We start from the raw sequence: 26,576 nt of genomic DNA on the forward strand, positions 1-26,576 counted from the left end.
TGTATATTATTGCTTACTTACATTATGATAGTGCTCTGAAAGTGACAGAGGACCCCAATACATAGTAAAACACGGTTTCTTCCCCAAAGAACTTACTGCCTAAATAGACAAGCAATAAATGAAGGGTAGGTGAGAAAGATAAAAATATACAAACAGTATTTTAAAAGGACATCAGCTATCCCCAGCTGATTCTCTTCATAGCTTTTATTAGTTGTGTAATTTCTTAATAATTTCATATTAGATTACATAGAAAAACAATTTCAGAAATGTTTTTAAAAATAATATTGATGCTATTTTTCATACCCTCTGCCTATAAAAATATATTCGTTACCATGAGCCCAACAGTGTAGGTCTCAAAAGAGGAGAGAAATTACAATATATTTGAGAAATTTCTTTTAAAAACCCCTGAAATAGCTTTATTTTACATAATAAAATGTGATTTTAAGGTTCAGTGTCTTGGGATTTAACAAGAATAGAAACAAGTGCCACTAAAAATCTTGGAATTTCTTCTTTTCAGTGGTCAAATCTCTTATTTATAGCCCTTCCAGAATTGTGAGATATGGGAACTTAAATTCAGCACTGGTCCAAGACTGAATGTTGCCCATGCTGCACTTCAGACTAAGTTCAGTGTTGAGGGTAAAGAAGGAAGGATGTAGTTCTGCAGAAGTTATTTTAATGACAACTGTTGGAAGCTGCTCAGAGGTTTGGAATACTAGAAATACTCCAAGTGGAGATGAATTAGTAGGCATAGTGCAGATAAGGTGATCACAAGTGTATAATAACTGCAGTTTACAATCAAGTGGCTCTGCGATTTTATCTTCACATATGGAGATACATATGTTATAGATAGATCAAATAATGAACCCCCACACAGTATATATATTTGGAACCCAGCTGAATTCTTTATGAATATTTTTTTCACAGAAGAAATGAGTCAGTGTTACAGTGACTCATATGTGAGATTTCTGGGGAAGTTGAACAGAGATAAGGCAAGGCAGAACTGCATAGGAAACAGCAGCTTTGATTACTGTGGGGGCAGAATGAATAGAGGGGCAGCAGGAAAGGCTGCATGACAGATTTGAAATTATTGGAAAAATCAGTATGTAATACCCCTCTAGTAATACCAAAGTATTGCCTAGAGCTACTGCTGGTCCCATTAATAATAGTGGCATGATTAAGAAACCTTTATTTTTATGTATTGTTTTCTATTAGTGCATTGCCTACCTGTATAATTGAGCATATTTTCCAGCTTCAGAGTTGTTTCTTTTTCTGAATTGTTTATTTTTCTTGATTTCAGACTCTAACATAGCCTTTATTAAATATCTTCTTTGTAATATTTGTTGATATTTTATGCCTCCAAATACGAGGTATAATGCAAACTCCATTATAGGCTCTCTAATCTTGATGCAGAACTCTGTCTTCCATGGTTTAGAATATTTTTATACATTCTAATGTTTTTCAAAAAACTTGATTAACTGTACTATAGCAGGTATGCTCACTGTAGGTAAGATTAAATTCCAACTTCTATTCTAAAGCCAATTTTTCATAATTTTCTCAAACACATTTCTTTAAGGTTGAAATACTCCATCTTAGCCCAAAGAGGCATTTTACTTGGAATTCTGAGGAAACTCAATTAAGCAATTTTGAATTTTGTGTAGGTGAAAAATTAGTTTTAAAATCAAAACTACAAAAATAACTGAAAACCAGCTGAAGCTAGAAAGGTCAAACTTGGCTTGTATTGTGAGTTCTCAGTGAGGTCTAAAGAGGAAGTCAAGTTTGAAGTAAATTAATTGTTTGTAATTTTTAAATTATAAATTTCTACAGTAGGAAGCTTTATGTACATGCTATAGAATTTTTACTCCTTGTAATTTTTAAGCAATCTTTTGAGACAACTCAGCATTTGGGACTATGTACATGCATAGATGGACCAAGTTTAAGGACAGCTAGGTTCAAGGATTCAGGGTTAGGGAAAGAAGCATTCAGGAAGTATCCAGCCAAAAAATTCCCTATCAGTAAATTTACAAATTCCAATGAGATTTTTCTTGTTTCATTTTTTACAGGAAATTCTATAGCATTTATTTTATTATTTATTTAGATATTTGCAAACCGTAACAAAAATACCAACCAACAGTCAGACCACAGGGTCAGTTACCTCAAGACTTTGTAACAGAACAACAATTTATCGTACAATATCTAAAATATTAAAATTAAATCTTATTAAAATATTTGACTTCATATTCTACACAGTGTGATGTAGCTACTGTAAATGGATAAATTAAAACATCTGCAAATATTCAGCACAATACAGATGAGACTTCTGTTCTTACTCATATTTTGAGTTCTATGTATGTAAATTTAGATCTGTTCCTCAAATTTTACAATGCTGTGGAACTAAGAACCTATCTAGTCAATGGCCAGAACATGAGTGGTCTCCATTCTGTTGTTTAACTAAGACTTGAGGAAGTTTGAAAGCACTATGACATGTTTATACATTGACAGAATATCACCTGGTTCCTTGTTCTTATGCTAATAACAGAATTTAAAGGGCATTTCTTTTAATTAAGACTTGAAAAGGAGAATAGTTAATCAAAAGAAGCCCAGGGGCTCTAATTTTCCCAAGGAATTCCATGACGTGCTCTGTTGGCATTTCTTAATCCCTGTTGCTTAAAACAGATCATAGCATGTGTAATACTCAGACAGTGCCACACCCTAGCAGTGCTGGGAGGCATAAGACAAAACAGAATACTTTGCTGCTTAAGAATGTGGCGATGCCAAGAAGTGTTGTTGTTGTCGCATGACACTTCCCAGTTGTGTGACTGCAAGCACAGAATGTCTTTAATATTACACCATTATACCCAGTAAATAGCAGTTAGCATACTTTATGGCAGTACAAATACAACTTTTATCCCCACTGGTTCTCATATGAGCAGACAAACCATAGCACAGCTGGGATTCTCATTAAACTACAAAGGAGGAAATCAGGAATTTCCCTAGTGAGCATAGACTACTACAGCATACTATTTTTACATTTATATGGGATATATATATATATTTCTTCCAGAAATATTTGTAAGTGTCTTGCTTTACTGAAATATTTTCAAAGGACCTTGATGGTAAATTCTGTGAATAAGTGCTCACTAAGAGTACATACACTGTTAGAGCTTGACAAACACCAGATGGCTACTAGACAGAGGATTGAATGTTATTAACAGGGGGCAGATATGAAATATGAACTGGTGCCCCCCACAAAGTTGTAGAGGACATGAAAAGCCCAGCCCTCCCCGGCTGTTGGGGAGGTGTAGAATATTGGTATTTCTATAAAAACAACAAGGAGTCCGATGGCACCTTAAAAACTAAAAGATTTATTTGGGCATAAGCTTTTGTGGGTAAAAAGCCTCACTTTTTCAAATGCTTGGAGTGAAAGTTACAGATGCGGACATTAAATAATGACACATGAAGAGAAGGCAGTACCTCACAAGTGGAGAACCAGTGTTGACAGGGCCAATTTGATCAGGGTGGATGTAGTCCACTCCCAATAATAGATGGGGAGCTGTCAGTTCCAGGAGAGGCAAAGCTGCTTCTGTAATGAGTCAGCCACTCCCAGTCCTTATTCAAGCCCAAATTAATGGTGTTAAATTTGCAAATGAATTTTAGTTCTGCTGTTTCTCTTTGAAGTCCGTTTGTGAAGTTTTTTGGTTCAAGAATAGTTACTTTTAAATCTGTTATAGAATGTCAAGGGAGATTGAAGTGTTCACCTACTGGCTTTTGTATGTTATCATTCCTGATGTCCGATTTGTGTCCATTTATTCTTTTACATAGGGACTGTCCGGTTTGGCCAATGTACATGGTAGAGGGGTATTGCTGGCACATGATGGCATATATAACATTAGTAGACGTGCAGGTGAATGAGCCCCTGATGGTGTGGCTGATGTAGTCAGGTCCTCTGATGGTGTCACTAGAGCAGATATGGGGACAGAGTAGGCAACGAGGTTTACTACAGGGATTAGATCCTGTGTTGGTGTTTCTGTGGTGTGATGTGTAGTTTCTGGTGAGTATTTGCTTCAGATTGGGGGGTGTCTGTAAGCGAGGACTGGCCTGCCTCCCAAGGTCTGTGAGAGTGAGGGATTGTTTTCCAGGATAGGTTGTAGATCGTTGATAATGCGCTGGAGAGATTTTAGCTGGGCTCTGTACGTGATCGCCAGTGGTGTTCCGTTATTTTCCTTGTTGGGCCTGTCCTGTAGTAGGTGATTTCTGCGTGCCCGTCTCGCTCTGTCAATCTGTTTCTTCTCTTCCTCAGATGGATATTGTAGTTTTAAGACTGCTTGATAAAGATCTTGTAGGTGTTTGTCTCTGTGTGAGGGATTGGAGCAAATTCATTTGTATCTTAGAGCTTGGCTGTAGACAATGGATCGTGTGATGTGTCCTGGATGGAAGCTGAAGCACATCAGCCACACCATCAAGGGTATTTCTATAAGACTGAGTAGCAAAGCGGCGACTCACCAGCACGGCACCTCCTGCTGGTCGTCCAGGGAATTAGCTCTCCAGCTCCAGAGTGCCCGCTGCAGCTGGTGTCTCGCCTGCTGCTGGCCCCATGTCCCTCCCGGACCCCGGTGCCCCTTTATCTTGCAGTGCTGCCCCCTGGCAGTACCTCCACGGATCTGGGTCTCCCCTCCCAGGCGAACCCCCAACCCTCTATCCCCACTTCACCTTAGTCTATGGCTACTGCCAGACACCATCGAGCCCCCGCTCACTGGGGCAGACTACAGTGTACCGGACATTCATCATTGGCAAGGAGGGTTTGGACCTGCTGCCTTTGCCTAACCTCTGGGCTGCGCTTCTGCAACCCCAGTACCCTTCCCAGTCTTTAGCAAGGCCTGCAGGTTTTCCAGGCTGGGGGTTTTCCAGGCTGGAGCTCCCCAGCTCCTCTGGCTTTCCCCCAGCCCTGCTCCACTCTAGGTACCCTGCTCATTCTCAGGTAACCAGGCCTGTCTCTCTCCACAGCTAGAGAGAAACTCTGTGTGTAAGCTCCTGGCTCACAGCTCTTTTATAGGGCCTGCTGTGGCCTGATTAGGGCATGGCCTCAGTTGTGGCTACTTCCCCAATCGGCCTTTTCTTCCCAGCTCTCAGCCCCAGATCTCTCCAAGGACCGGCTTTTAACTCTTTCACAGGAGCAGGGTTACTGTGCCTCTACAGGCTGGTCCCACTGGAACATGTTTTGGAGTATCTATCCTTTGTATCAGCCTCTGGCCATTTGATTGATACATTTGAAAATGAGACTTTTGTCTCTCTTTTCACCAGAACCCAGATCCTCCCCACTTACTATTCTAGCTTTCCCCTACTATATAGCAGATTGTGCTGTCTAGTGGCTAGAGGAAGCTCTGAGAGACAGGAGGATCCTGAGTACCAATCCAGACAGAGCCACAAATTCACTGTACGATCTTCAGGATGATCAGTTAACTTTTGTATGTGTCTGGAAATCCAGCTGGAAAAATGGGTGAAAAGTAGATGCTGTTCCCAAATTAAATTTTCCAGAGTAAGAAAATTAAAATGAAATTTAAATAACAAGCTGTTTCCCAGAAGATCTCCACAGCAGCACTGGTGTGAATCAAGGACATAACATTATGTGAGTTTGACTGTGGTTGTAGAGTGAGAAAATAATGGTAATCACAATGAACTTTAACCATAAACTGGTATAATAGAATATAATTGTAATATGTCAAGATGTGCATAGAAATACATATTTATATATAGGATAAATATAGCTATGATCAGAAGACTATTTGAAAGAAAATTAATACAAGAATTCACAATACACTGGAAATTATATATTTGCTCCAGTGTTCTGTTTAGATAGAATAAAATAAAAAGTACGTGAATCATCTGTGTGATGTGCAAAATAATGGATCAGAGTTTAACTGTGCAACATAATCCAGACTTCAGAGATTGGAGAATATCAATAATTATATAAATGAATAGATTTCAGACCTGTAATCTAAATACCCTATTTATTTTTAGAATAAAATTGTTTTTGAATTCTCTTCCTACTGTTAAGGATTGTCTGACAGCATAGATTTTGGTGGTTAAGCTATTAAAGATTTTTAAGTAGTAATGGATAAATGGATCCCTGACCTATGTTTATCTCTTGGGCCTAAATTTTCAAAAATTAGTAGTGATTTTGGATAACTGAGTTTTTGGTTGCCCAATTTGAGACTTGTTTAAAGGGGCCTAATTTTTAGAGAGCAGATGCTCAGCACTTTCTGAAAACAGGCCTCTTTAAAGCTCCTTATGTTGGACACTCAGAAATTGAGAGATGTGCACTCCGCCCCGCAAATCAGTAATCACTCTTCAAAGTATAAGCCAGGTATTGGCAACCTTTGGCACATGGCCTGTCAGGAAATCCATTGGCAGGTTGGGACGGTTTGTTTACCTGCAGCATCCGCAGGTTTGGCCGATCGCAGCCCTCACTGGCCATGGTTTGCCATTCCAGGCCAATGGGGGCTGCGGGAAGCAGCGGTCAACACATCCCTCGGCCTACGCCACTTCCTGCAGCCCTCATTGGCCTGGAACGGCGAACCCCGGCCAGTGGGAGCTGCGATCGGCGAACCTGCAGACGCTGGAGTATTCAAACCATCCCGGCCCGCCAGCAGATTTCCCTGACAGCCACGTGCCAAAGGTTGCTGATCCCTTGTGTAAGTCCTTCTCTTACATATCACATTAATAGTTCAGTGGAGTGCTTAAATTATTTAAAATTATTATTAGAGAGCACTAAACATACACACATTTCATTATAGGAAAGAAGCAGCTGTCTTGTAATAAGCCTAAGATACAGTTTTCTTGTTTCACATTGACCTATATATTTATTAAAATGTAAAATTACTGTTTCTTTCTAAAATGTTAGTTTACATTTCAAGTTCCAAATGAGTAATATTACTCTTGCTATAATGTCCTACACATGGTACAAATGTCATAAAGTCAATATAAGTTAAATCCTGAGATTTTTGCCATTGACTTCAGCAGAGCCAGGATTTCAACCTAGGAGTTTCGCCTGTGTATTGAATGTAAGGTCAGGCCTAAAGTGATATGACTGTTAGTGAGATGTGTGCAACAAAATGTATTGTGCTTTTTTTTTTCTTCTGGTTTTCAACTAGCTAGTATTGGGGAGTTTTTGTGGGGCTAAAATAAGACAAGACCCGGTCTTTTTCAGGGTTTCCACTCCTGCATGGTAGAAAATGCAGCACGAAACTCGGCCTTGCATTATTTCAACCCACCGAGGCAAAAAACAAGAGGGAAAAATGAAGATCACAATGTACATACAATACAGAAATAAGATTTCTGTGGGAATACATGAACAGCCCTTTTTGGATCCTGGAATATAGAAACATTTTAAATTAAAACAGCATAATGTTATTTTACAGAATAATAAATAAAACACCATATAATACAAGAAAATCTCACACCAGAGTTCTTGTGACAACCAACCTGAACTTTGCTGTTATGGTTTATGATGTCACTAGACCCTCTCCATGGAGTTATATTATTTATCCTTGTTTTAAATGATTGCTTACCTCCTTCTTTCATTAAGGGTGTGTCGGAGAGGAGTCAGTCTAATTACTTCAGTTTTAAATAATGTATAAAATACCCCCACTGACTAATACAAAATAAATATATAACAAGTAGTCCTGGAAATCATTTATCCTATATGGTCTAGAATCCATAATAGCCAAAACTCAGCTGGGCTAAATCCTGCTCTCATTGACACTAGTGTAAATCTGAAGTTACTCCATTAGCTTTAGTGGAATACTTCAGATTTGTGCCAGTGAGATCAGATTATATGGTTCAGTTATTTCACAGGTGAGTTTTACCTGTATAAAGGCTTTAGGATTGGTCGACGTATGCTGTCATATCATTAAAAATGCTTTTCTGATTTTAATGTCTACAGAAAAAATAATGTACAAAAGTACTGTAAAAATGTATCCAATAAAATAAATAATATGTAAAGGCTTTAGATTACATAGGTTTTATTATTTGCCTTAAACAGATGTTTCTTAGTGGTAGAGATTCCAGATCACTCCACTTCTCAGCACAGAGTTCAAATTTACCAGATCATATGGTTCACAGCACAGTGTTACATTGCTGTCCTAGCTGACAGATAATCCTGATTCTCCGCCTCTTCATTCATGTAATGAAATGTGGAGGTTAAATCTTTGCTACTAATGGTTGAAGTGCATTCAGAATGCTCTGTCTTCTCTCTTCCACGAAAGATGAAACTGTTCATACAGTGATGTGAGGGGTGGAAGGTTAATCTACAGTGGAGTGGAGAAACACAATATAGCATGGTTTCAATAAGAATACTGGTCAGTACAATTACAACAAAGTGTGATGTTTTCGAAAGATGAGTTCTTTAGCATGCAAGCTCTCTGTGAGTAAGATTAAACTGTAGTTACCTAGAACAAAACCTAGGAATAACTTCATAGTTTCTCTGCAGAGGAGATAGTGGTTGAAAAAATGTATTAGATCATCACCATATCTCTGAAAGGTCAGATTGCTTCCTATTATAAGTAGAATATACTGTTAGGTAGACTCTTTTTTTTCCTTTCTAAGATTTTAGCATTCCATCAAGTGTTAAATTTTCCTCTAAAGGCCAGTATTAGTGATACTCTGTAGAACTTTTCAATAAAATTACTTAAAACAGTTAAATGGCAGAATAGAAACTGTGTTTAAGGTCACAACAAAATATAGATGTCTGTACAAGATGTGAGAAAACAGATTTGTAGAGCTGTTGACCCTATTTCCTGGCCAAGAGCAATTTCAACAAAAAACCCACTTAAAAGTTAATTTTTAGAACCTTTGTAGTAAGAGAATGTAATTATAATGAAATATACTAAATGCAGTAAAATAACAATTGAAATAGTGATCACAAACACATTTGGGGGTGAAATTTACCCATGGTGCAGAGGTCCAGTGCAAGACTCTGCATCACTTAAACTCCAGTAGTGTTGGGAATGTACTGACAAAGGATGTGTCTACAAAACAAGCGGTATGGCTCTAGTGTAGATACTTGCTACAGCAATGAAAGGGGTTTCTCAGTAAATTACCTGCTCAAGAGGTGGTAGCTCAGTTGACAGAAGAATTCTTCCACTGAGCTAGCTGTGTCTGCAATAGGGGTTAGGCCAACCTATGTTGCACAGAGCGTGAAATTTTTCACAGCCCTGAGCAATGTAGCCAGTTCAACCTAACTTTTAAGTGTAGACCAGGCCAGAGGATCCACATAAACATTTTGTTCACCCTGTTGCTGTGCATATGTGTGCAATGCAGAGGATTAGCATAACCAAAACAAGAGAGAAGAGCTTACACAAGGCACCAGTGAAGAAGATAAATAGCTAAAATAATATAGTGCCAGTAAACAAAGCAATTCCTGAATTATACTACTTGGTGGTAATGTATTTGTTAGAACAGGAAATATGTGAAATGCTGTAAGCCTTAGTAACATTTGTTGAACATATTTTTCCATTTTTTAAATATGTTCCATTTTTATTACAAGGTGCTTCCTCCTTGCTCTTACAGTCATTCAGAGATATTACGCTCGTGTTGTTTAGTTGTTTACAATCAGCAAAGAAAGAAATATCATTTCAGTATTTTTCTATGGAGACAGTGACTTGATTTTCAGAAGTGCTGTACTTGCTGTTCCTGTTGATTTCAACGTGAACTGTGTATGCTGAACACTTCTGAAAATTGGTCCCTAAGGTCCTAATCTTTCTGACTTGTTCCTGGGCCACGTCATCCACTAATCAGAAACAAAATAATCTGTATAAGCCATTTAGCTGTAGACCGTTTGTGTCTTGGCCTGTCATAAAATACAAATGTATAACTGAGATCAAAATGCACCCTACAGCTTAATGCTGTGATTTGTTGAAATATCTGTGAAGTGAGGAGACCAACAACATTTCAGGATCTCATACGATTAGACCAGTTTATAGTGCTATAAATCAGACTTCAGACTTATAACTCCCAACACAAAAGCTGTACACTTGCATTGCTTTTGTATATTATATTTTCTGTAGACACATTAAAATAAGAAGTATTTCTAATGACATAACAGCATACATTGGCCAATCCTATAGTCTTTATGCAGGCAAACCTGCCCTTGAAGTAACTCAACGATAATCTGATCTCATTTACACTGCCATAAATCTGAAGTAACTCTATTGAAGCTAATGGAATTACTTTAGACTTACATTGGTATAAATGAGAGCATAATTTAGCCCAATGTTCAATCTTCAAACAAAATTTTCAAAGTAAAGGGGTGCATTTTTTTAATGACAACATGTTAACCATTACAATGCTATCTTTTGTAGAAGCCGTCGCAAGAAAAAATATTTCCTGTTTTAAATATGATGACTAAATAAACTGCATTTCCACAAAATATCGTCCTGAACTGCAGAGAACAGATATTGTACCTCTTCTTTTTAAAATACTAAATTTAAATACATTTTAAAAAAATCAACATTTAAGTCTAAATTTAATTGATTTGCAAACTTAGAGTGGAATTGTGGTTTTGCTATAACCCCTGAGCAAGGGTGCAGCATGTGGTTTTGCACTGCCTTGGAGCAGACTGGAAGGCACATGGAGGGAATTGTACACTAGAGTTTTTAACCTTGGTTAATTAATTGACGTTTAATTGATTGTTGATGAGTGTTACCTCTAATTGGAACAATCATAGAATCATAAGACTCCTCCAGATGCAATTCACCTAGAGGAATAGAAATCTTGTGGTAAACATGCAAGCGAAATATCTTGTGGTGGAAGGGAAGTGATGGGAAGGTTTCTTCAAATCAGTGCCCAGGTAGGGGAGACTGGATCGCTTAGGAGTTTGTAATGAAGAGTCATTCATCTCTGTTTTCTCATTTGGCCCATATTCAAGAGTAACAGAGTCATTTATATCAGAGGGAGATCAGTGGTCTTTGTGAAATATATTGGTGGTCTCAGTCCAGTTCTTACTGAACAAATGTTAGGTTTATAGAACACCCCATTACAATAGCAATAGCATTGACACAGACAATTGCTGTGAATATTGATGGAAAAGGGACAGGGTGAGGACTGAGCGAGCATGGAGACTGAACTCTCCTCTCTCCCCTAAGGGAGGACTCATTAGGCCAGAATTAAGGCTTATTGGTGGTATGCTGGTTGTGCTGTACCTATTATGGGGATAAATGAAAGACCTCAGGGCTAGGTACCCTGCTGTGACCAAAATAAGTGACTTTGTTACTTTTCGCTTCCCTGATCCTGGGGCCACCATGGAGCCATCCTTAACCTAGCATAATTTGGGCAGCCTTGCAGGTGTTCTAAATTACATCCAGCTGTCTAAGATCCCAAGAGGTGAGCAACAGATCAGTGTTTCATTGACCCCCTGCTTTTCTCCGCAAACAGCCCCTATGCCAGGAGACGGGGAGCAAAAAGGCAGAAACCTCATGGGGGAATCCTCAGGGTGGCAGATTTGCAGTTGCTTTGCAGTGCTGGAGATCACAAAGGCAAGCAGATAGAGGTGAAGATTGGCCCTTCAATCTTCAAGGCAGTGAATTTGTGCTTTTTTATGAGCACAAATTAATTGACGGTTGAACAGAAAATATGAACTGTCCAGGTTACAGTAAAATGGGATGCAATAAAGTTATAATGTCTCTGTTTTATAATGCAAATTTTCACTTGAACTGATTTGCTAGAGCTGCCTTTTTGTCCTGATTAAAGTATATTTCATTCTGCAAGTACAGTATTAATGTAATCCAGGTTCCATTCATTTAATACAGACCAAAGATGTGCACTGCTTTGTGCAACTTTCTGGTGAGCAATGCTGTTTACAAGACATTTTCCTGAGACCACCCAACTCATTTCACTTGTAGCCTGCACTAGATCCAAGCACTTGTCTCTAGAGAAATAAAAGAAATGTAATAATTCACTGCTTCACCCAGTTCAAAAGACATGATTTAATACAGAAGAAATTTTAAAGGCTGTACTGCTTCAGCACTGAAGTCAAACAAACTGTTAACTTGCAAACTCTGAAAAGTGAAGGTGGCAATAAATATATTTTGGTTTCTTTCCCAGAGTCCCCTCAGCATCTCAGGACACATACTGAAGGGTTTAGTGTAAAATAAAAATGATAAATTTTTTCAATCTATTCAACATTGATTTTAGAGTATAACCATGTTCTACTGCTGATATTCCTCTCTTTTGTCATGTGTAGCCTTTTTTCTACCTCATAAAATTTCACTCGTATTGATTTACTTGCTTAGTAAATAACACTGAATCACTATTTCAGTCTTTGTTTTATTTTTGTTTTACTTTGGCCTACAATCACATTAGTGCTATAACAAATTTGCTCTTCATTAAAGCCAGTTAAAATTTTGCTTGAGTAAAAACAGAGGATCAGCTACAGTATTAAGGAACTAGCTCATGTTGGGTGCAGTGAGGAGCTATACCACTCTGAAGATATTTGCAACTAGATGACAGTGCTGTTCCCATCATTAAAGCTGGTTGGGGATTTTTAGACAAATCATTTCTTTTGTTGAAAAATGCTAATTTGTCAAAACTGAAACTGCATGAGGCAGGATCATGATCAATGAATTTTGCCATTTGAAAAAATGTGTAAAAAGGAGTTTTTAAATTGTCAACATTAAATGAAAATTTCTATTTGAGACAACTTTTCATTTAGAAAATTAAGCTAATTAGACTGAAAAAGTTAAAAAATGAAAAAAGGTCAAAATAGAAACAAAGTGTTTCAAAATTATTGATATGAAACATTTTGATCAACTCAAAATGGGGAAAACTTTTTTTTCTGTTTGCGGATATTTTCAACTTTTCATCCTGATTTGAGATGGGGAAAATTTTCAAACTCAGCTATTCATAGGATGGAAAAATTGATTCAAGCTCTGCCCTGACAAACCCATCCAGCTCTGAGAAACAGTGTGGAAATGGTACAGGACCATGGCCTCACCTCATTCCATACCCTTCCCTTCAGGCTGCTCTTCAGGTCCATTTGTGGGGTTCAGAAAAATGAAGAGGGTTCTTGCACCCTTTCTCCTTCAATCCCTTCGCACCCAAACACAGGCCCTGAAGGATTAGCCCCTATAAACAGCAAAGTGAGAAGTCCTCTTTTCTCTGAAATTTCCAGAATAGAGTTAAGATTTTTCTCATTTTAGTTTTTGTATTTTGTAAGTGACAGGCTATTTGGTGTGATGAAATTTGGATAGGAACTTTTGTGTGTGTGCATGGCTTGAAAGATGGCCAGAAGACAATAAACAATGGGTAATGAGAAATAGCAGTGTTTTTGTGTTTAGAGGAGGTACTCTGAAGTACCATAGGGATAGGAAATGTCTTATTTAACCTCTTATTAGTGCTCTAGACAAGACAGTAAAAAGCATGTGCATGACTTTCTCAGATGGTCCTATTTTGAGGAGAAGTTGTAAACCTCAATTAGAACATAGAAATTAATCAGAAGGTAGCTAGTGAGATTAGAAACATGGGCTGGAAATAACAAAATGAGACTCCACTTGGAAAAAAATAAGTATTTTACTCCAAATGTATTAAATCTGAAACAATGGGATGAAGCAAAGCAATCTGGGATGCAGTATGCTGAAAGAGGCCTAAGTGAAAGAGTGGACACAAATTAGACACAACTTTGCAATGTGATAGGTCTGCAGAGAAAGATCAATGCAGTTTTGATGATATAGACAAAAGGCATCATGTCATATAGCAGAGATTCTTTGTGGCTTTAATCTGACTCAACCTGGCATACTGCATTCAGATTTAAGCGCTACTTTGCCAGAAAAAGTTTAATAGACTGGAAGAAGTTCAAAGAAGACCAGATATGTGTGGGCTTGAGAGCAGAGTGGATTTCTTTAAATCAAAACTATTTGAATCACCAATTTTAATCGTGATTTAAATCAACAAACAGGCAACCAGGATTTAAATAATTAATTTTAACTCTGTTTTGCGTTTATGCTTTTTAGTTATTTTCCTAAAGAAAATTTGACTCATTGGTTGGTAACCATTCAAACATGCTGATTTGCAACTAAATATAGCCTGTGCACTGAATTTCAGTTGAATGATCTAATTGTTTTTTTCATCTCTGACATCTGTGATTCTCTGAATTTTTGATGCTTAAGACTTCGTGCAATGTTAATTTGAGATTCTAAATCCAGAGAAGTCAGAAAATTCAGAAGTGAAATTCCTATGGTAACAATAACTCCATGCCTTTCTGTTTGCATTATTATTATTATTACAAGTTTATATTATGATGTGCAATGTCACTGTTTGTCAATTATTTGTATTAAAGTATGAGTTAGCCGTGTATGAGAAATATCTTTATCTTCAAGGTTTGTATAATAAATTATCAGATTTTTGTATTGAAATGGAATTTTCCTAACCAATGGATGATATATAGATACCGATGCATGACTGTTGTTTTTTTCATGGTTATGCAATTCCATGCACCCAGATTGATTCTGGATGCCTCAATTGCCTACTTACTGCATAGTAGTTCCCAATAGCCATACTGAATACACCTCTACCTCGATATAACACTGTCCTTGGGAGCCAAAAAATCTTACCATGTTATAGGTGAAACCGCCTTATATTGAACTTGCTTTGATCCGCTGGAGCGTGCAGCTCGCCCCCTCCCTCCCCGAGCACTGCTTTACCACGTTATATCTGAATTCGTGTTATGTTAGGTGCTGTTATATTGGGGTAGAGGTGTACTTACTCTTGTATTCTGACATCAATTATCAGCTAATCAGAACACAGATTTACGTAACTGTGTACAGTTGTGTCACAATAGCTAGTCTTTGAAGATGCAGTTCTCTTTCTGATTGGCTACTGTAATCCCTGTGCTCTGAAAGGCTCTTGTGTTCAGACTTACCGAACTGCTTGCCGGCAACGAATATGCTGCTCTAGCTTCTTCCTTTCGGCTGAAGCCAGAAATACCAATATGCAAAGGAAATAGTGCTGTGAAATTGCTGAAAGGGATTTTTTTTTAAGTTTAATAGTCCAGTCTTCCATTAGTCTCCCTCCTCCTGGGTTTTTTTTTTTCTCCTTTTCTTTAACCCTGAAGCCAGAAAGGCTCTGTTCCCCATAATAGCTGTTGTATATTTGTGCTTTATTTGGAAGAATCTCACCCTCTCTAGTTTGGAAACACAATGTAAACATATGCTATAGTTATTCTGGTGAGATAGGCCTAATATGTGCTAGAAGTGGTTCTCTTACTACTTAGGTTGCCATACTTGACTTGACCTCCAGTAATGTAGGTTTTTCCAAAAGGTGCTTCTCTTGCACTTGGTGCCAGAACACCTGACCTGTAAGTACTGAAACAGAAAGCAGCATTTTGCTGCTTCAAATCATAGCAATTTGTCTTTCTTATCCAGATTGCTTGTTTTATATTCCATCCATCTCCAAGGGTTCAAAATTTCCCAGGAAGCTATTTGAAATAATTTTTTATGTTATGTCGCATTGAAGAGGTTGTTTGGGATTGCATGCCATACCGGAAGGATCATAAAAGGGGTATTGAAAGATTTAATCCAGATTGCTGCTTTCTCTTCATATAGATTGATTGTGGTGTGAAATTAAAACCTGCAAAAATTTCATAGATAGCCTTTGTTCTTCTTTGAGTGCTTGCTCATGTCCATTCCATTGTACATGTGTGTGCTCGCCACATGCACTGGTGCTAGAAGGTTCTTCCTTTGGTGGTATCCATAGGGCACCAGCTCTGGTGCTTGCACTCATATAAGGGGTGCCGCCAGCTCTCCTCGCCTTCAGTTCCTTCTTACTGCCAGTGATGGTGCTGGAACATTTCCTTGCCTTCGCAAGCTTTCCTATCTCTATTGTGCCTAGCAGTGAATTTGTTGTATATAGTTAGCTAGTAGTTCCTTAAGTGTTAAGTTAGAAATAGTTAGTCTCATACGGGATGTAGCCTCGGGACGGAGCATTCCCCAGTCCCCAGGCTTCAAACGTTGTGATTGTTGCAAAAAATGTATGCCAATCAGTGATCCCCAGTGAAGTGTTTAGGGGAAAACCCATGTGAGCAACAAGTGTCACATTTGCAAAAGCTTCAGGCCAAGGACCAAGCAGGAGCGGGGCATTTGACTCTTGAGGGCTCCTTGTTGAGTTGACCCTCGCACCGGCCGCGGAGCTGACAATATTGAACTCTGCTCCAGCCTTCCTGCCAAAGATGGTGTTGCACTTCCATGTCAACCAGGATGTCTTCCTCCCAGTGTTCTGTCCAAAGCCACACACCACCAATGAGGAGAGGTGGCTGCACGCTCTATATGTCAGGCACACCCTGGCTTTCTGCTTGGAGCGCACCAAGCTCTTCCGCAGATTGACCCAGCTCTTTATCGCAGTAGATGACAGAACAAAGGGCCATCCGGTGTCCTCTCAGAGGATCTCAAATTGGATCACCACCTGCATCCGTACTTGTTATGAGTTGGCACAGGCTGTGCCTCCACCGATAGTGAAGGTTCACTTGACTAGGGTGCAGGCATCTTTGGCTGCCTTCCTGGCACATGTCCCTATCCAGGACATCTGCAGGCCATGATGTGGTCTTCAGTACACACATTCACGATGCATTACACCATCACTCAGTAGGCCAGAGATGATGCTGGCTTCTGCAGAGCTGTGTTGAAATTAACATGTCTGTGAACTCTTACCCGCTTCTGGTGGTACTGCTTGGGAGTCATCTACAATGGAATGGACATGAGCAAGCATTCAAAGAAGAAAAGGGGGTTACCTTTTGTAACTGTTGTTCTTCAAGATGTGTTGCTCATGTCCATTCTATGACCCGCCCTCCTTCCCCTCTGTCAGAGTACCGGCAAGAAGGAACTGAGGGAGGGGGGAGCCGGCGGCATGCCTTATACTGGTGCATATGCGCACCAGTCCAGAGAGCCTCAGAGCCGGTCCCCTACAGATACCACTGAGGGAAAAACTTCCAGCACTGGTGCAAGTGGCAAGCGCATGCACCTACAATGGAATGGACATGAGCCACACATCTCAAAGAACAACAGTTACAAAAGGTAACCGTCTTTTTTCAGTAATCAGATCCTTAGTAGTGTGCAGATAGGTCTCCAAAATAGCTTCATTGTTTTCCTTTAATTTTCTGATGAGCACTTTGTTTGTTATTACATTTTCCAAGATAACTTGTATAATGTATTTCAAGGCTTTCTCAGCCTTTTCAACCAGAAGAGTGATTAAATTTTCACTTACAATTCTAGTTCACTTCAGATATTTTCAGTGTCTTTGCCTTATATAGCTGTTTCAACCTGTTCACTAGATTTTTAAGGGCTAATGTATTTTGCTCTAGGCCAAGTAGTTTATTATATGTTTTTGATTTTTTTTCATATAAAGCATTTATAGAAAAATACATTCTATATCTTTTCCATTTTGTGTTTAGTATTAAAAAAATTCCTTAGGAAGCTTTTTTTTTTTTTTACTTTTACATTGTTCTTTAATAAAAAAGCACTAACTTTTATATTTAAAAATATAAGGGGTGCAATCCTCTCCCCATTGTGTCCCTGTTTCTCTGGGTAAAAGGGCTGGAGCAGTATAAAGAGGATCTAAAAGCCCCCAATCCAGCTGGGGAGAATTTTCCCAGCTAAGGAACTGTAAAGACAGCTATAAGAATGTTCTCTGAGAGCCCCTTTTGCATGTCCTGAGGTAGGGGTGAGGCTGGGGGTGAGAAGGCTGTGTTGTGGGTGAGACTGCAGCATGTATTACTGTGGAGTGTTCAGAAAACATTGTGACCCATAGGGTAGTCCAGGAAGGCTGCTGTAATTTAGATAGGCACCTAGACAGTTTGAATTATGCCAGCCTAAGGGTATGTCTACACTACGGGATTATTCCGATTTTACATAAACCGGTTTTGTAAAACAGATTGTATTAAGTCGAGTGCACGCGGCCACACTAAGCATATTAATTCGGTGGTGTGCGTCCATGTCCCGAGGCTAGTGTCGATTTCTGGAGCGTTGCACTGTGGGTAGCTATCCCTTAGCTATCATATAGTTCCCGCAGTCTGCCCTGCCCATTGGAATTCTGGGTTGAGATCCCAATGCATGATGGTGCAAAAACAGTGTTGCGGGTGATTCTGGGTAAATGTCGTCACTCAATCCTTCCTCCATGAAAGCAACAGCAGGCAGTCATTTCACGCCCTTTTTCCCTGGATTGCCCTGGCGGATGCCATAGCATGGCAACCATGGAGCCTGTTTTGCCTTTTGTCACTGTTACCATATGTGTACTGGATGCTGCTGACAGACGCGGTACTGCAGTGCTACACAGCAGCATTCATTTGCCTTTACAAGGTAGCAGAGACAGTTACCATCTCTATTACACCGTCTGCCATTGTAAATTGGCGATGAGATGACGGTTATCAATCATTTTGTACCGTCTGCTGCTGTCATGGGTGCTCCTGGCTGGCCTCGCTGAGGTTGGCCAGGGGTGCATGGACAAAAATGGGAATGACTTCCCAGGTCATTCCCTTCTTTATGTTTTGTCTAAAAATAGAGTTAGTCCTGCCTAGAATATGGAGCAAGTCTACTAGAGAGCCAGAGAGCACAGCCGCTCCGGGTCAGAGCCCCAGAGATCCCGCAGAAATGATGAGCTGCCTGCCATTCTAGGGGGTGCCCCTGCAACAACCCCACCCATTTCTTCCCTCCTCCCACACCCCTCCTGGGCTACCGTGGCAGTGTCCCTCCATTTGTGTGATGAAGTAATAAAGAATGCAGGAATAAGAAACTCTGCTTTTTAGCGAGATAAAATGAGGGAGAGGCAGCCTCCAGCTGCTATGATAGTCCAGGGAGTACAGAATCTTTTCTTTAGACACGAAAGGGGCAGGGGGGCTGATGGAGCTCAGGCTCCAACTGCTATGATGAGGACGGTTATCCAGCATTTTGCACAGTCTGCCAGGAATAACAGAGAGTCATTCCCATTTTTACCCAGGCGCCCCCGGCTGACCTCTCCGAGGCCAGCCAGGAGCACTCATGGGATGGTGATGGTTTTCCACCATTTTGTACCGTCTGCCATCAGGAAAGGAAGGGGAGGGGATGCTGCTGTTCAGCACCGCAGCACCGCGTCTACCAGCAGCATGCAGTAGACATACGGTAACATTTTAAAATGGCAAGAAATGATTTTTCCCTTTTCTTTCACTGGGGGGGGGTGTAAATTGACGAGATATACCCTGAATCACCCGGGGCAATGTTTTTGACCCTACCGGCATTGGGAGCTCAGCCAAGAATGCAAATGCTTTTCGGAGACTGCGGGGACTGTGGGATAGCTGGAGTCCTCAGTCCCCCCTCCCTCCCTCCATGAGCCTCCATTTGATTCTTTGGCTTTCCATTATGCTTGTCACGCAGCACTGTGCTGAGTCCCTGCTGTGGCCTCTGTCTATCATAGCCTGGAGATTTTTTCAAGTGCTTTCTCATTTTGTCTTCTGTAACGGAGCTCTGATAGAACAGATTTCTCTCCCCATACAGCGATCAGATCCAGTATCTCCCATACGGTCCATGCTGGAGCTCTTTTTGGATTTGGGACTGCATGGCCACCCATGCTGATCAAAGCTCCACGCTGGGAAAACAGGAAATGAAATTCAAAAGTTCGCGGGGCTTTTCCTGTCTACCTGGCCAGTGCATCCAAGTTCAGATTGCTTTCCAGAGCGGTCACAATGATGCACTGTGGGATACCGCCCGGAGGCCAATACCATCAATTTGCGGCCACACTAACCCTAATCTGACATGGCAATACCGATTTCAGTGCTACTCCTCTCGTCGGGAAGGAGTACAGAAACCGGTTTAAAGAGCCCTTTATATCGATATAAAGGGCCTCGTTGTGTGGATGAGTGCAGGGTTAAATTGGTTTAACGCTGCTAAATTCGGTATAAACGCGTAGTGTAGACCAGGCCTTAGATCAGGAGGGTGCAAAAGTGAGTTGAAGCTTACATAGCTCCTCTCCACCTGCACTGCAAGAAATACCTCTCTTTGAGGTGCACCACAGAATCTCACACAAGGCATATAATGGATATAAGGTCAAGTGAAATATATCCATATTGTTGATGTTGAAGAAATGCAGATAAGGGATGTGTTCCACTAATTTATAACATAAAGTCTCTCTCGTAAACTCCAGCTGAGGATGTACTGTTTGAAAAACAGTACATCAATACAGGTGTTTAATTGTGGACTTAGAACCCGAACTGGAGGCACTGATTTTTAAAATAAATCATGGTCATTTGATTTTAACAATTGTGAAAACTTTTATTTCCTTTCAAAAAATTTCTTTGTTTTAAAAGTTGATAAAATATAAGAAAAATGTTCAAAAATTGCACATTTTGTAATATTTTCATAGCTGTACAGTTTTCTGATGTTACTGATAAACTAGTGTCACATTAAGAAAATACTGGTTCTGCAGCTGTTTCTTAAATTTAGAGTAACACTCCCTAAAATTATGCAGTATTAGCTTAGTGTCTGTACTGACTTGGCAAAAACTATCAATTATTTTTATTTCTTACCAATTATCTTTCTTTAATTGGGAAGAGTGTACTTCCTCTGCAGGCCTATTTTTTGTTTTGGTGGTTTTTTTGTGTGGGTTTTTTTTTTTACTTCAATCTGTGTTACTCCTTTAAGACATCTGTGGACTTCCATCAAAAATTAATTTTCTATCTGTTCTGATCATGTGGTCCAGTCCTTTTTCTACTGATATTAGTGGATTTTGATTAGAGAGCTGCTAGAAAAATTTCTATTTGAATGATTTTCTGATTAAAAATGCAGTTTCTGCAAAAATCAAAATTTACCGTAGGATAATCAAAATGAAATGTTTTGTTTCAGGTCAGTTTGACCCACATCAGAATATTCATTTTATTGAATTGACCTGACGCATTTCATTTGAATCCATTAAAAAAGATTAAATTGCATTTCCCTATATGTATAGAGATTAAAACACATGTAGGCAGGGATGACTGTGAAATCAATGCATCCTTTTATTTTTCAAAACAAATTAAGTGTATTGGTTCTGAAATAGCCTACCACTCATCATAAGTAATACCTGTAGGTGTGTTCTATCTATAACCATAGTGATTCTGCTAATAAGAAAATGCACTACAGGTGTTTATCAAGTGATGATGTTCTCTTGTGTTTTTTCCTTTCTTATTGTAAGGTGTGTATGGCACATTATGGGCAAAGATACTGTTCCACACATGTCAGAATAAGAAAGAATGAACAGAGGAACTTCACTTTTCTGGAAAAAAAAAATACCCTTAGTGTAGGTATATATTGGTGAGAGCAGAAATATAAATAATGTCACATGCAGATAGAGATAAGTTGAGAAAAGAATCTTCTATTAAGGAGAAGATTGTCAGGCCAAAAGAGAGAAGCTTATAGAATGATTCTGCCATATACTAGTGCTAAGACTTGACATAAAAATATTGGTAATTGGAATTAGAGGAGCCAAAGAATCCAAAACTATTTATTTTTTTCTGTTCTAACACTTACGTAATTAAATACAATTTAAAGGTATTATCTTCTTTCAGAATGATCAGTCTACACAAGATATGCAGATAATAGGAGGAGAAGATCTTTCAAAACTGACCGGAAAGGTTTGTTAATTTTAAATAGAAAATTAAGTAATACATCAACTAAGAAGCTGTTGGATAAAGGGGTCTGATTCTATATGGAAGAAGACAATCTGTAATAGCTGTACAGTTGGAAATGTAACACTTTTATAATTTAATCAATTCATTTAAATGAAAGTGGTTTTGTTTTATTTCTTTTTGTAAACAAGGAACGAAGTTCTGTCCTGTTATATCTCTGTAACTCCGTTACTTGTAATGGGATTGCAGGGGTATAACGGGGGCAGAATTTAGCCCATATTTCTGAGTATTTGAAGATTCTAATATTTTGTTGAATTGTAAAAAAATTAATTGTGGGACTTGTAAGTTGCTTAACTGAATCAGATAGGATATTTTATTTCCAGTATTTGGCAATCTGAAGAGCATTCTGTATGACTGAGTTTCCTTTTCCACTATGGCTGAACATACTGATGATGAAAGAGAAATAGAGATTTTATTCATTGAAAAGACTGTTTTGATCCAGGCATAGTTATACAAAGCAGTACTTAAAGAGGAAGGAAGAATGATTTCACTACGCAGATGGTCTATGTGGAAAATAGGCAGAAAAGTAAGCTTCACTGTGAATTATCGCAATGTAATACCCATTTTGTTATTTATACTAAAAAGGCAGTTATTCTTGTATGAATTGGCATTGCATAACATCACTTTCCTTTGTAAAACAGATTAAAATGTGGCATTAATCCGATCATTTATTTTGTTGTACTATGTCATATTGAGAAAAGAGAGTAGACAACACAATTAAAATAATACATTAATACTAAGCAGATTTTGGTGCAACTAGAACTTGATTGACAAAGTACTATATTCTAAGAAATTTTAATAGCAGATATGTCCTCAGTTTGCACTCACAATTCCAACTGAGTGGGAATTGTTCTCCAAATCAAGCCCTAAGTATTAGTCATGTTCTTGCCAAACATGATTTCTTTTAGCACTTTCTAGTTAATCCAGCATTAGAGATGCAGTTTTTCTGAGTGATGATTTTGTGTGTGTGTCTGTGTGTCTCTCCCCTGCCCCATTATAGGTGAGGCTGGTAGGTTGCCTGACCAGTCCCATTTTAAGACCCTATTTTCAATTACTTATAAGTTTGTACAAATTTTAACCATTCAGTCTGAAATTGTTCATGCTGAGAGAAACTTGTGGAGTGTAGAGGTGAAATTAAAACTCAGTGAGCCCGAAGTGGGAGAAAATGATTGACTGTGCCTGGTGATTGGAATCAGGATGAGAAGCCTGAGGAGTGGAGACTGGGACTGGGTAGGCAATGAGAATGGGACTAGGACAAGGAGCCAGGAATGGAGAAGAGACAAGACTAGGACAAGGATGAGGCAGAAGAATCTGTGTCTACTAGAACACACTCCCCCTTCCAGAGCTGTCCCCCCACCCCCTGTTGGTTCCCGGCCAATGGGAGTGCAGAACCGGTGCTCGGGGCAGCATGCGGAGCCCCATGACCCCCCCACCTAGGATCTGGACCTGCTGCAGGCCGCTTCCTGCCCGCAGCATGGTGTCGGAGCAGGTAGGGACTAGCCTGCCTTAGCTGGGCAGCACTGTGGATGGCTCTTTTAATGGCCCACTCAGTGGTGCTGACCAGAGCTGCTGTGACACAATGCCTTACATTCTGTGACCCAGCAGTGGGTCGCGACCCACAGTGTGAAAACCACTGGCTTAGCCAATAGAGTATCATAGATTATCAGTGTTGGAAGGGACCTCAGGAGATTATCTAGTCCAACCCCCTGCTCAAAGCAGGGCTAATCCCCAAATGGCCCCCTCAGGGATTGAACTCACAACCCTGGGTTTAGCAAGCCAATGCTCACACCACTGAGCTAATACTCAGGGTCTTGCAGATTGTTTCCATTAGGAGTAGAAATTGATAATAAAATTATGTATTTTTTGATACACTATTGTTTATTTACAGAGAATATACACTAAGTCCTGTTTCCCTGAAAGCAGTAAGAAATCTAACAATAGGAGTTAATTTCTCTGCTTACAGTTAGAAGCCTCTTTCTAGCCAGCACTCTGACAAAAAACAAAATTCCCTCTTCACACTCTCAGGGCAATATTATCAAGTACTTTTCTTGCTTCTTTAACTCTTCTGCTGCCTTCTCTGTCAGCTTCTGCTAGCAGACACACTGATACAATCAAACCAATCCCCCTCCCATACACATTATCAGATTCTCAGGAAACCCCCTAGCATTCATGGTCCAGCCACCCTAGCTTGCATGCAATTTAGTCCGTAGGCAATGGTTTTCCATTGTTTCGGCTATCACTAAAGAAATGGGCATTTAATTTTTCCTTCATTTAGCATAAGTGCAAGATGACCTTCATGCCCAACAGCCTCTGGCCAACCCCCAGTATAACAATAATGTACACCTCTACCCCAATATAACACTGTCCTCGGGAGCCAAAAAATCTTACCGCATTATAGGTGAAACTGCGTTATATCGAACATGCTCTGATCCGCCGGAGTGTGCAGCCCCGCCTCCCCCACCCCCCGCCGGAGCTCTGCTTTACCGCGTTATATCCGAATTCGTGTTATATTAGGTCGCGTTATATCGGCGTAGAGGTGTATATGTGAAGGGGGACAGTATTAAAGTTGCTAGCATTAAGGTTGGCTGTGCATTTCCTGACGCTTGGGTGCTTGACTTTTCAACCTTAACAGTGTTCTTTTAACATAGTATTTTTGTGTATTATTGTAAGCCGGTGGTGTCGGGGCTCGTCCCTCTCAGGTGCGGCGGGGAGCCAGGGCACCTCCTTACACACAGCAGTCCGGGTAGGCCTAGCCCCTCAGGAGGCGTTGAGGGAATAAAGGGTCTGCAAACAAGGTAGAGTCCTGGCCCTCCAGCCGGGGTCGGGTAAGCATAAAGTACATAAGCCCAAGCCCGGGGGAAGGCCGGGCAGTAAGCAGTTGAAGCTCAGACTCTCAGGCAGGGGCTGAGTAAACACAATATATCAGCCAAGGCCCTTGGGCAGGGCAGGGCAGTCGCAGTTCAGGCTCAGGCCTTCAGCAGGCTGAGCAAACACTGTATATCAGCCCAGGCCCTTGGGCAGGGCGGGGCAGTCGCAGTTCAGGCTCAGGCCTTCAGCAGGGGCTGAGCAAACACAGTATCAGCCCAGGCCCTTGGACAGGGCGGGGCAGTAGCAGTTCAAGCTCAGGCCTCCAGCAGGCTGAGGAAACAAAGTATATCATACGTCCACACAGAAGGCCTCCTCAGGCCAGGGAGAGCGGGAACGCAGACCCTCCCACTCCACTGCGTTCCAGCCCGGCGCCCTAGCAGCAGCCAAGACTCGCTGCTGTCAGTGGGGATCCTGGCCGCAACACACTGACATGGGTTCAGGCTCTTCAGGAGCCAAACCAGGGTCGGCTACCCTCGGGCCACTTCCGAACTCCCCCTCTCCGGGTACCTGTCTCTCGCCTATGTCATCTGGGGGGTCCCAGACCATGGGCTCCTCCGGGTACCGGGCGTAGGGAAGCTCAGGCCACTCCTCGGGATACCGGTTTGTAAGCTTAGGCTGCTCCTCGGGGTACCGGACACAAGGCAGGTCAGGCCGACGTTCCTCTGGGTACCGGGCACGAGGCAAGTCCAGCCAGCGTTCCTCCGGGTAGTGAGTGCGGGGCAGGTCAGGCCAGTGCTCCTCCAGATACCGGGCCCAAGGCAGGTCAGGCCAGCGCTCCTCTGGGTAGTGAGCACAAGACAGGCTGGGCCCGGCGGGAGCTTGGGCGCCAGCGTCTGTCCTCTTCGGTAGCCTGCTTCCAACTGAGCGCTGGGGCCGGGCTTTTATACTTCCTGTCCCGCCCCTTGACTTCTGGGGGGTGGTGACAGGCGGCGGTGACTCCGCCCCTGAGGCACCTGCTCTGGCTCGTCCCTCTCAGGCGCAGCGGGGAGCCAAGGCGCCTCCTTACAATTATCTATATATGATGTATCAATTTAGATATAAAAATATAGCATCTTTGATATTTCTTAGAGCAACCCTTCGTAATCCATACTTCTGTTATCTCAGTTACAAAGACACTTATAAACTTGAATGACCTCAGGTGACATGATTATACAAAGCTTGACATTTCTGAGGACAAACATTATGTGCCTCTTTTAAAAAAAAAGAAGATTAAAGCAAATTTTTGTTATGTTTAGAAGACTGGAAGCTTTCAAAGACCAATTTCTCACTAGTACATAGGGTTCAGAATATTTATCTTTGGATATATTGTGAACAGCCTACTACAGCTTTTAAGCAATATACTCCCAGTTGAATCTCTCCCATCTGATTGCACTACGTGCTGCTATACCCCTTCATACACAGATGACAAGTGCTGCTGCCTGTCACACAGTTGGGGAGGGCAATGGCCTGTGAATGCTGTGCCTGCAATTGGGACTGTCTCTTATTCAGGCCACAAAATAATAGGGAGGCTGTTTGTGCCCCACCTGTTGCACAGCTGCATAAGGGTCCTAATTTAGCTTTAACGTTTATTTTTTTAAAAATGCTTGTTTATTTTAGTTAGCATGTATTATGATGCTGTTTGCATTACTTCCTGTATACAATCCAGTATAACTGTGTTTCTTTTGTTTTGTTTCAGAGTGTGTTAATTGTGGAGGTAAGGTGGCTAGTCATACAATATTATACATAGATAATAAAGTCATAATTCTGTGGTCAACTTCTAAAATACTGTCAGTGATAGTGTTCCCCCTTCATGAGGTGAGAGGGCAATAAAGAAAGGAAGCATTTTATTTGGGTGCTGACCCCTCCACCACCTCTGATAAGCTTACCAATGACACCATATTTGTGCTGCTCTCATTGGTTAGTGCCCAGGAACCTGATTTTTTTTAGTGATGGTGTCACAAATTGCTGCTTTCTTCTGCTAGTTGTTCAGTAGTTTGGGGGACAGCAGAGGCTATCCTAAGCTTCCTGATTGCATGGCTTTGAGATGGAACTGGTAAAA

The 26,576-nt window shown here is 40.6% G+C and overlaps 1 protein-coding gene across 4 annotated transcripts in view; it reads left to right on the forward strand.

Moving 5' to 3' along the window:
* Positions 1 to 26,576, forward strand: part of PRTFDC1 (phosphoribosyl transferase domain containing 1) — a 62,745-nt gene that overhangs the window by 28,343 nt on the left and 7,826 nt on the right. For 2 of the 4 annotated variants that reach the window (XM_030550345.1, XM_030550342.1), the window contains exons 4-5: positions 21,551 to 21,616; positions 26,214 to 26,231. The exons of 1 other annotated variant lie outside the window; for it this stretch is intronic. In XM_030550345.1, coding sequence (XP_030406205.1) covers positions 21,551 to 21,616; positions 26,214 to 26,231 — 84 coding nt within the window. The remainder of the gene's footprint in view (positions 1 to 21,550; positions 21,617 to 26,213; positions 26,232 to 26,576) is intronic. One more of the 4 variants, XM_030550343.1, reaches the window with a different exon arrangement.

Source organism: Gopherus evgoodei, chromosome 2 (genome assembly GCF_007399415.2).
Source record: "Gopherus evgoodei ecotype Sinaloan lineage chromosome 2, rGopEvg1_v1.p, whole genome shotgun sequence".
Taxonomy (NCBI): domain Eukaryota; kingdom Metazoa; phylum Chordata; order Testudines; family Testudinidae; genus Gopherus; species Gopherus evgoodei.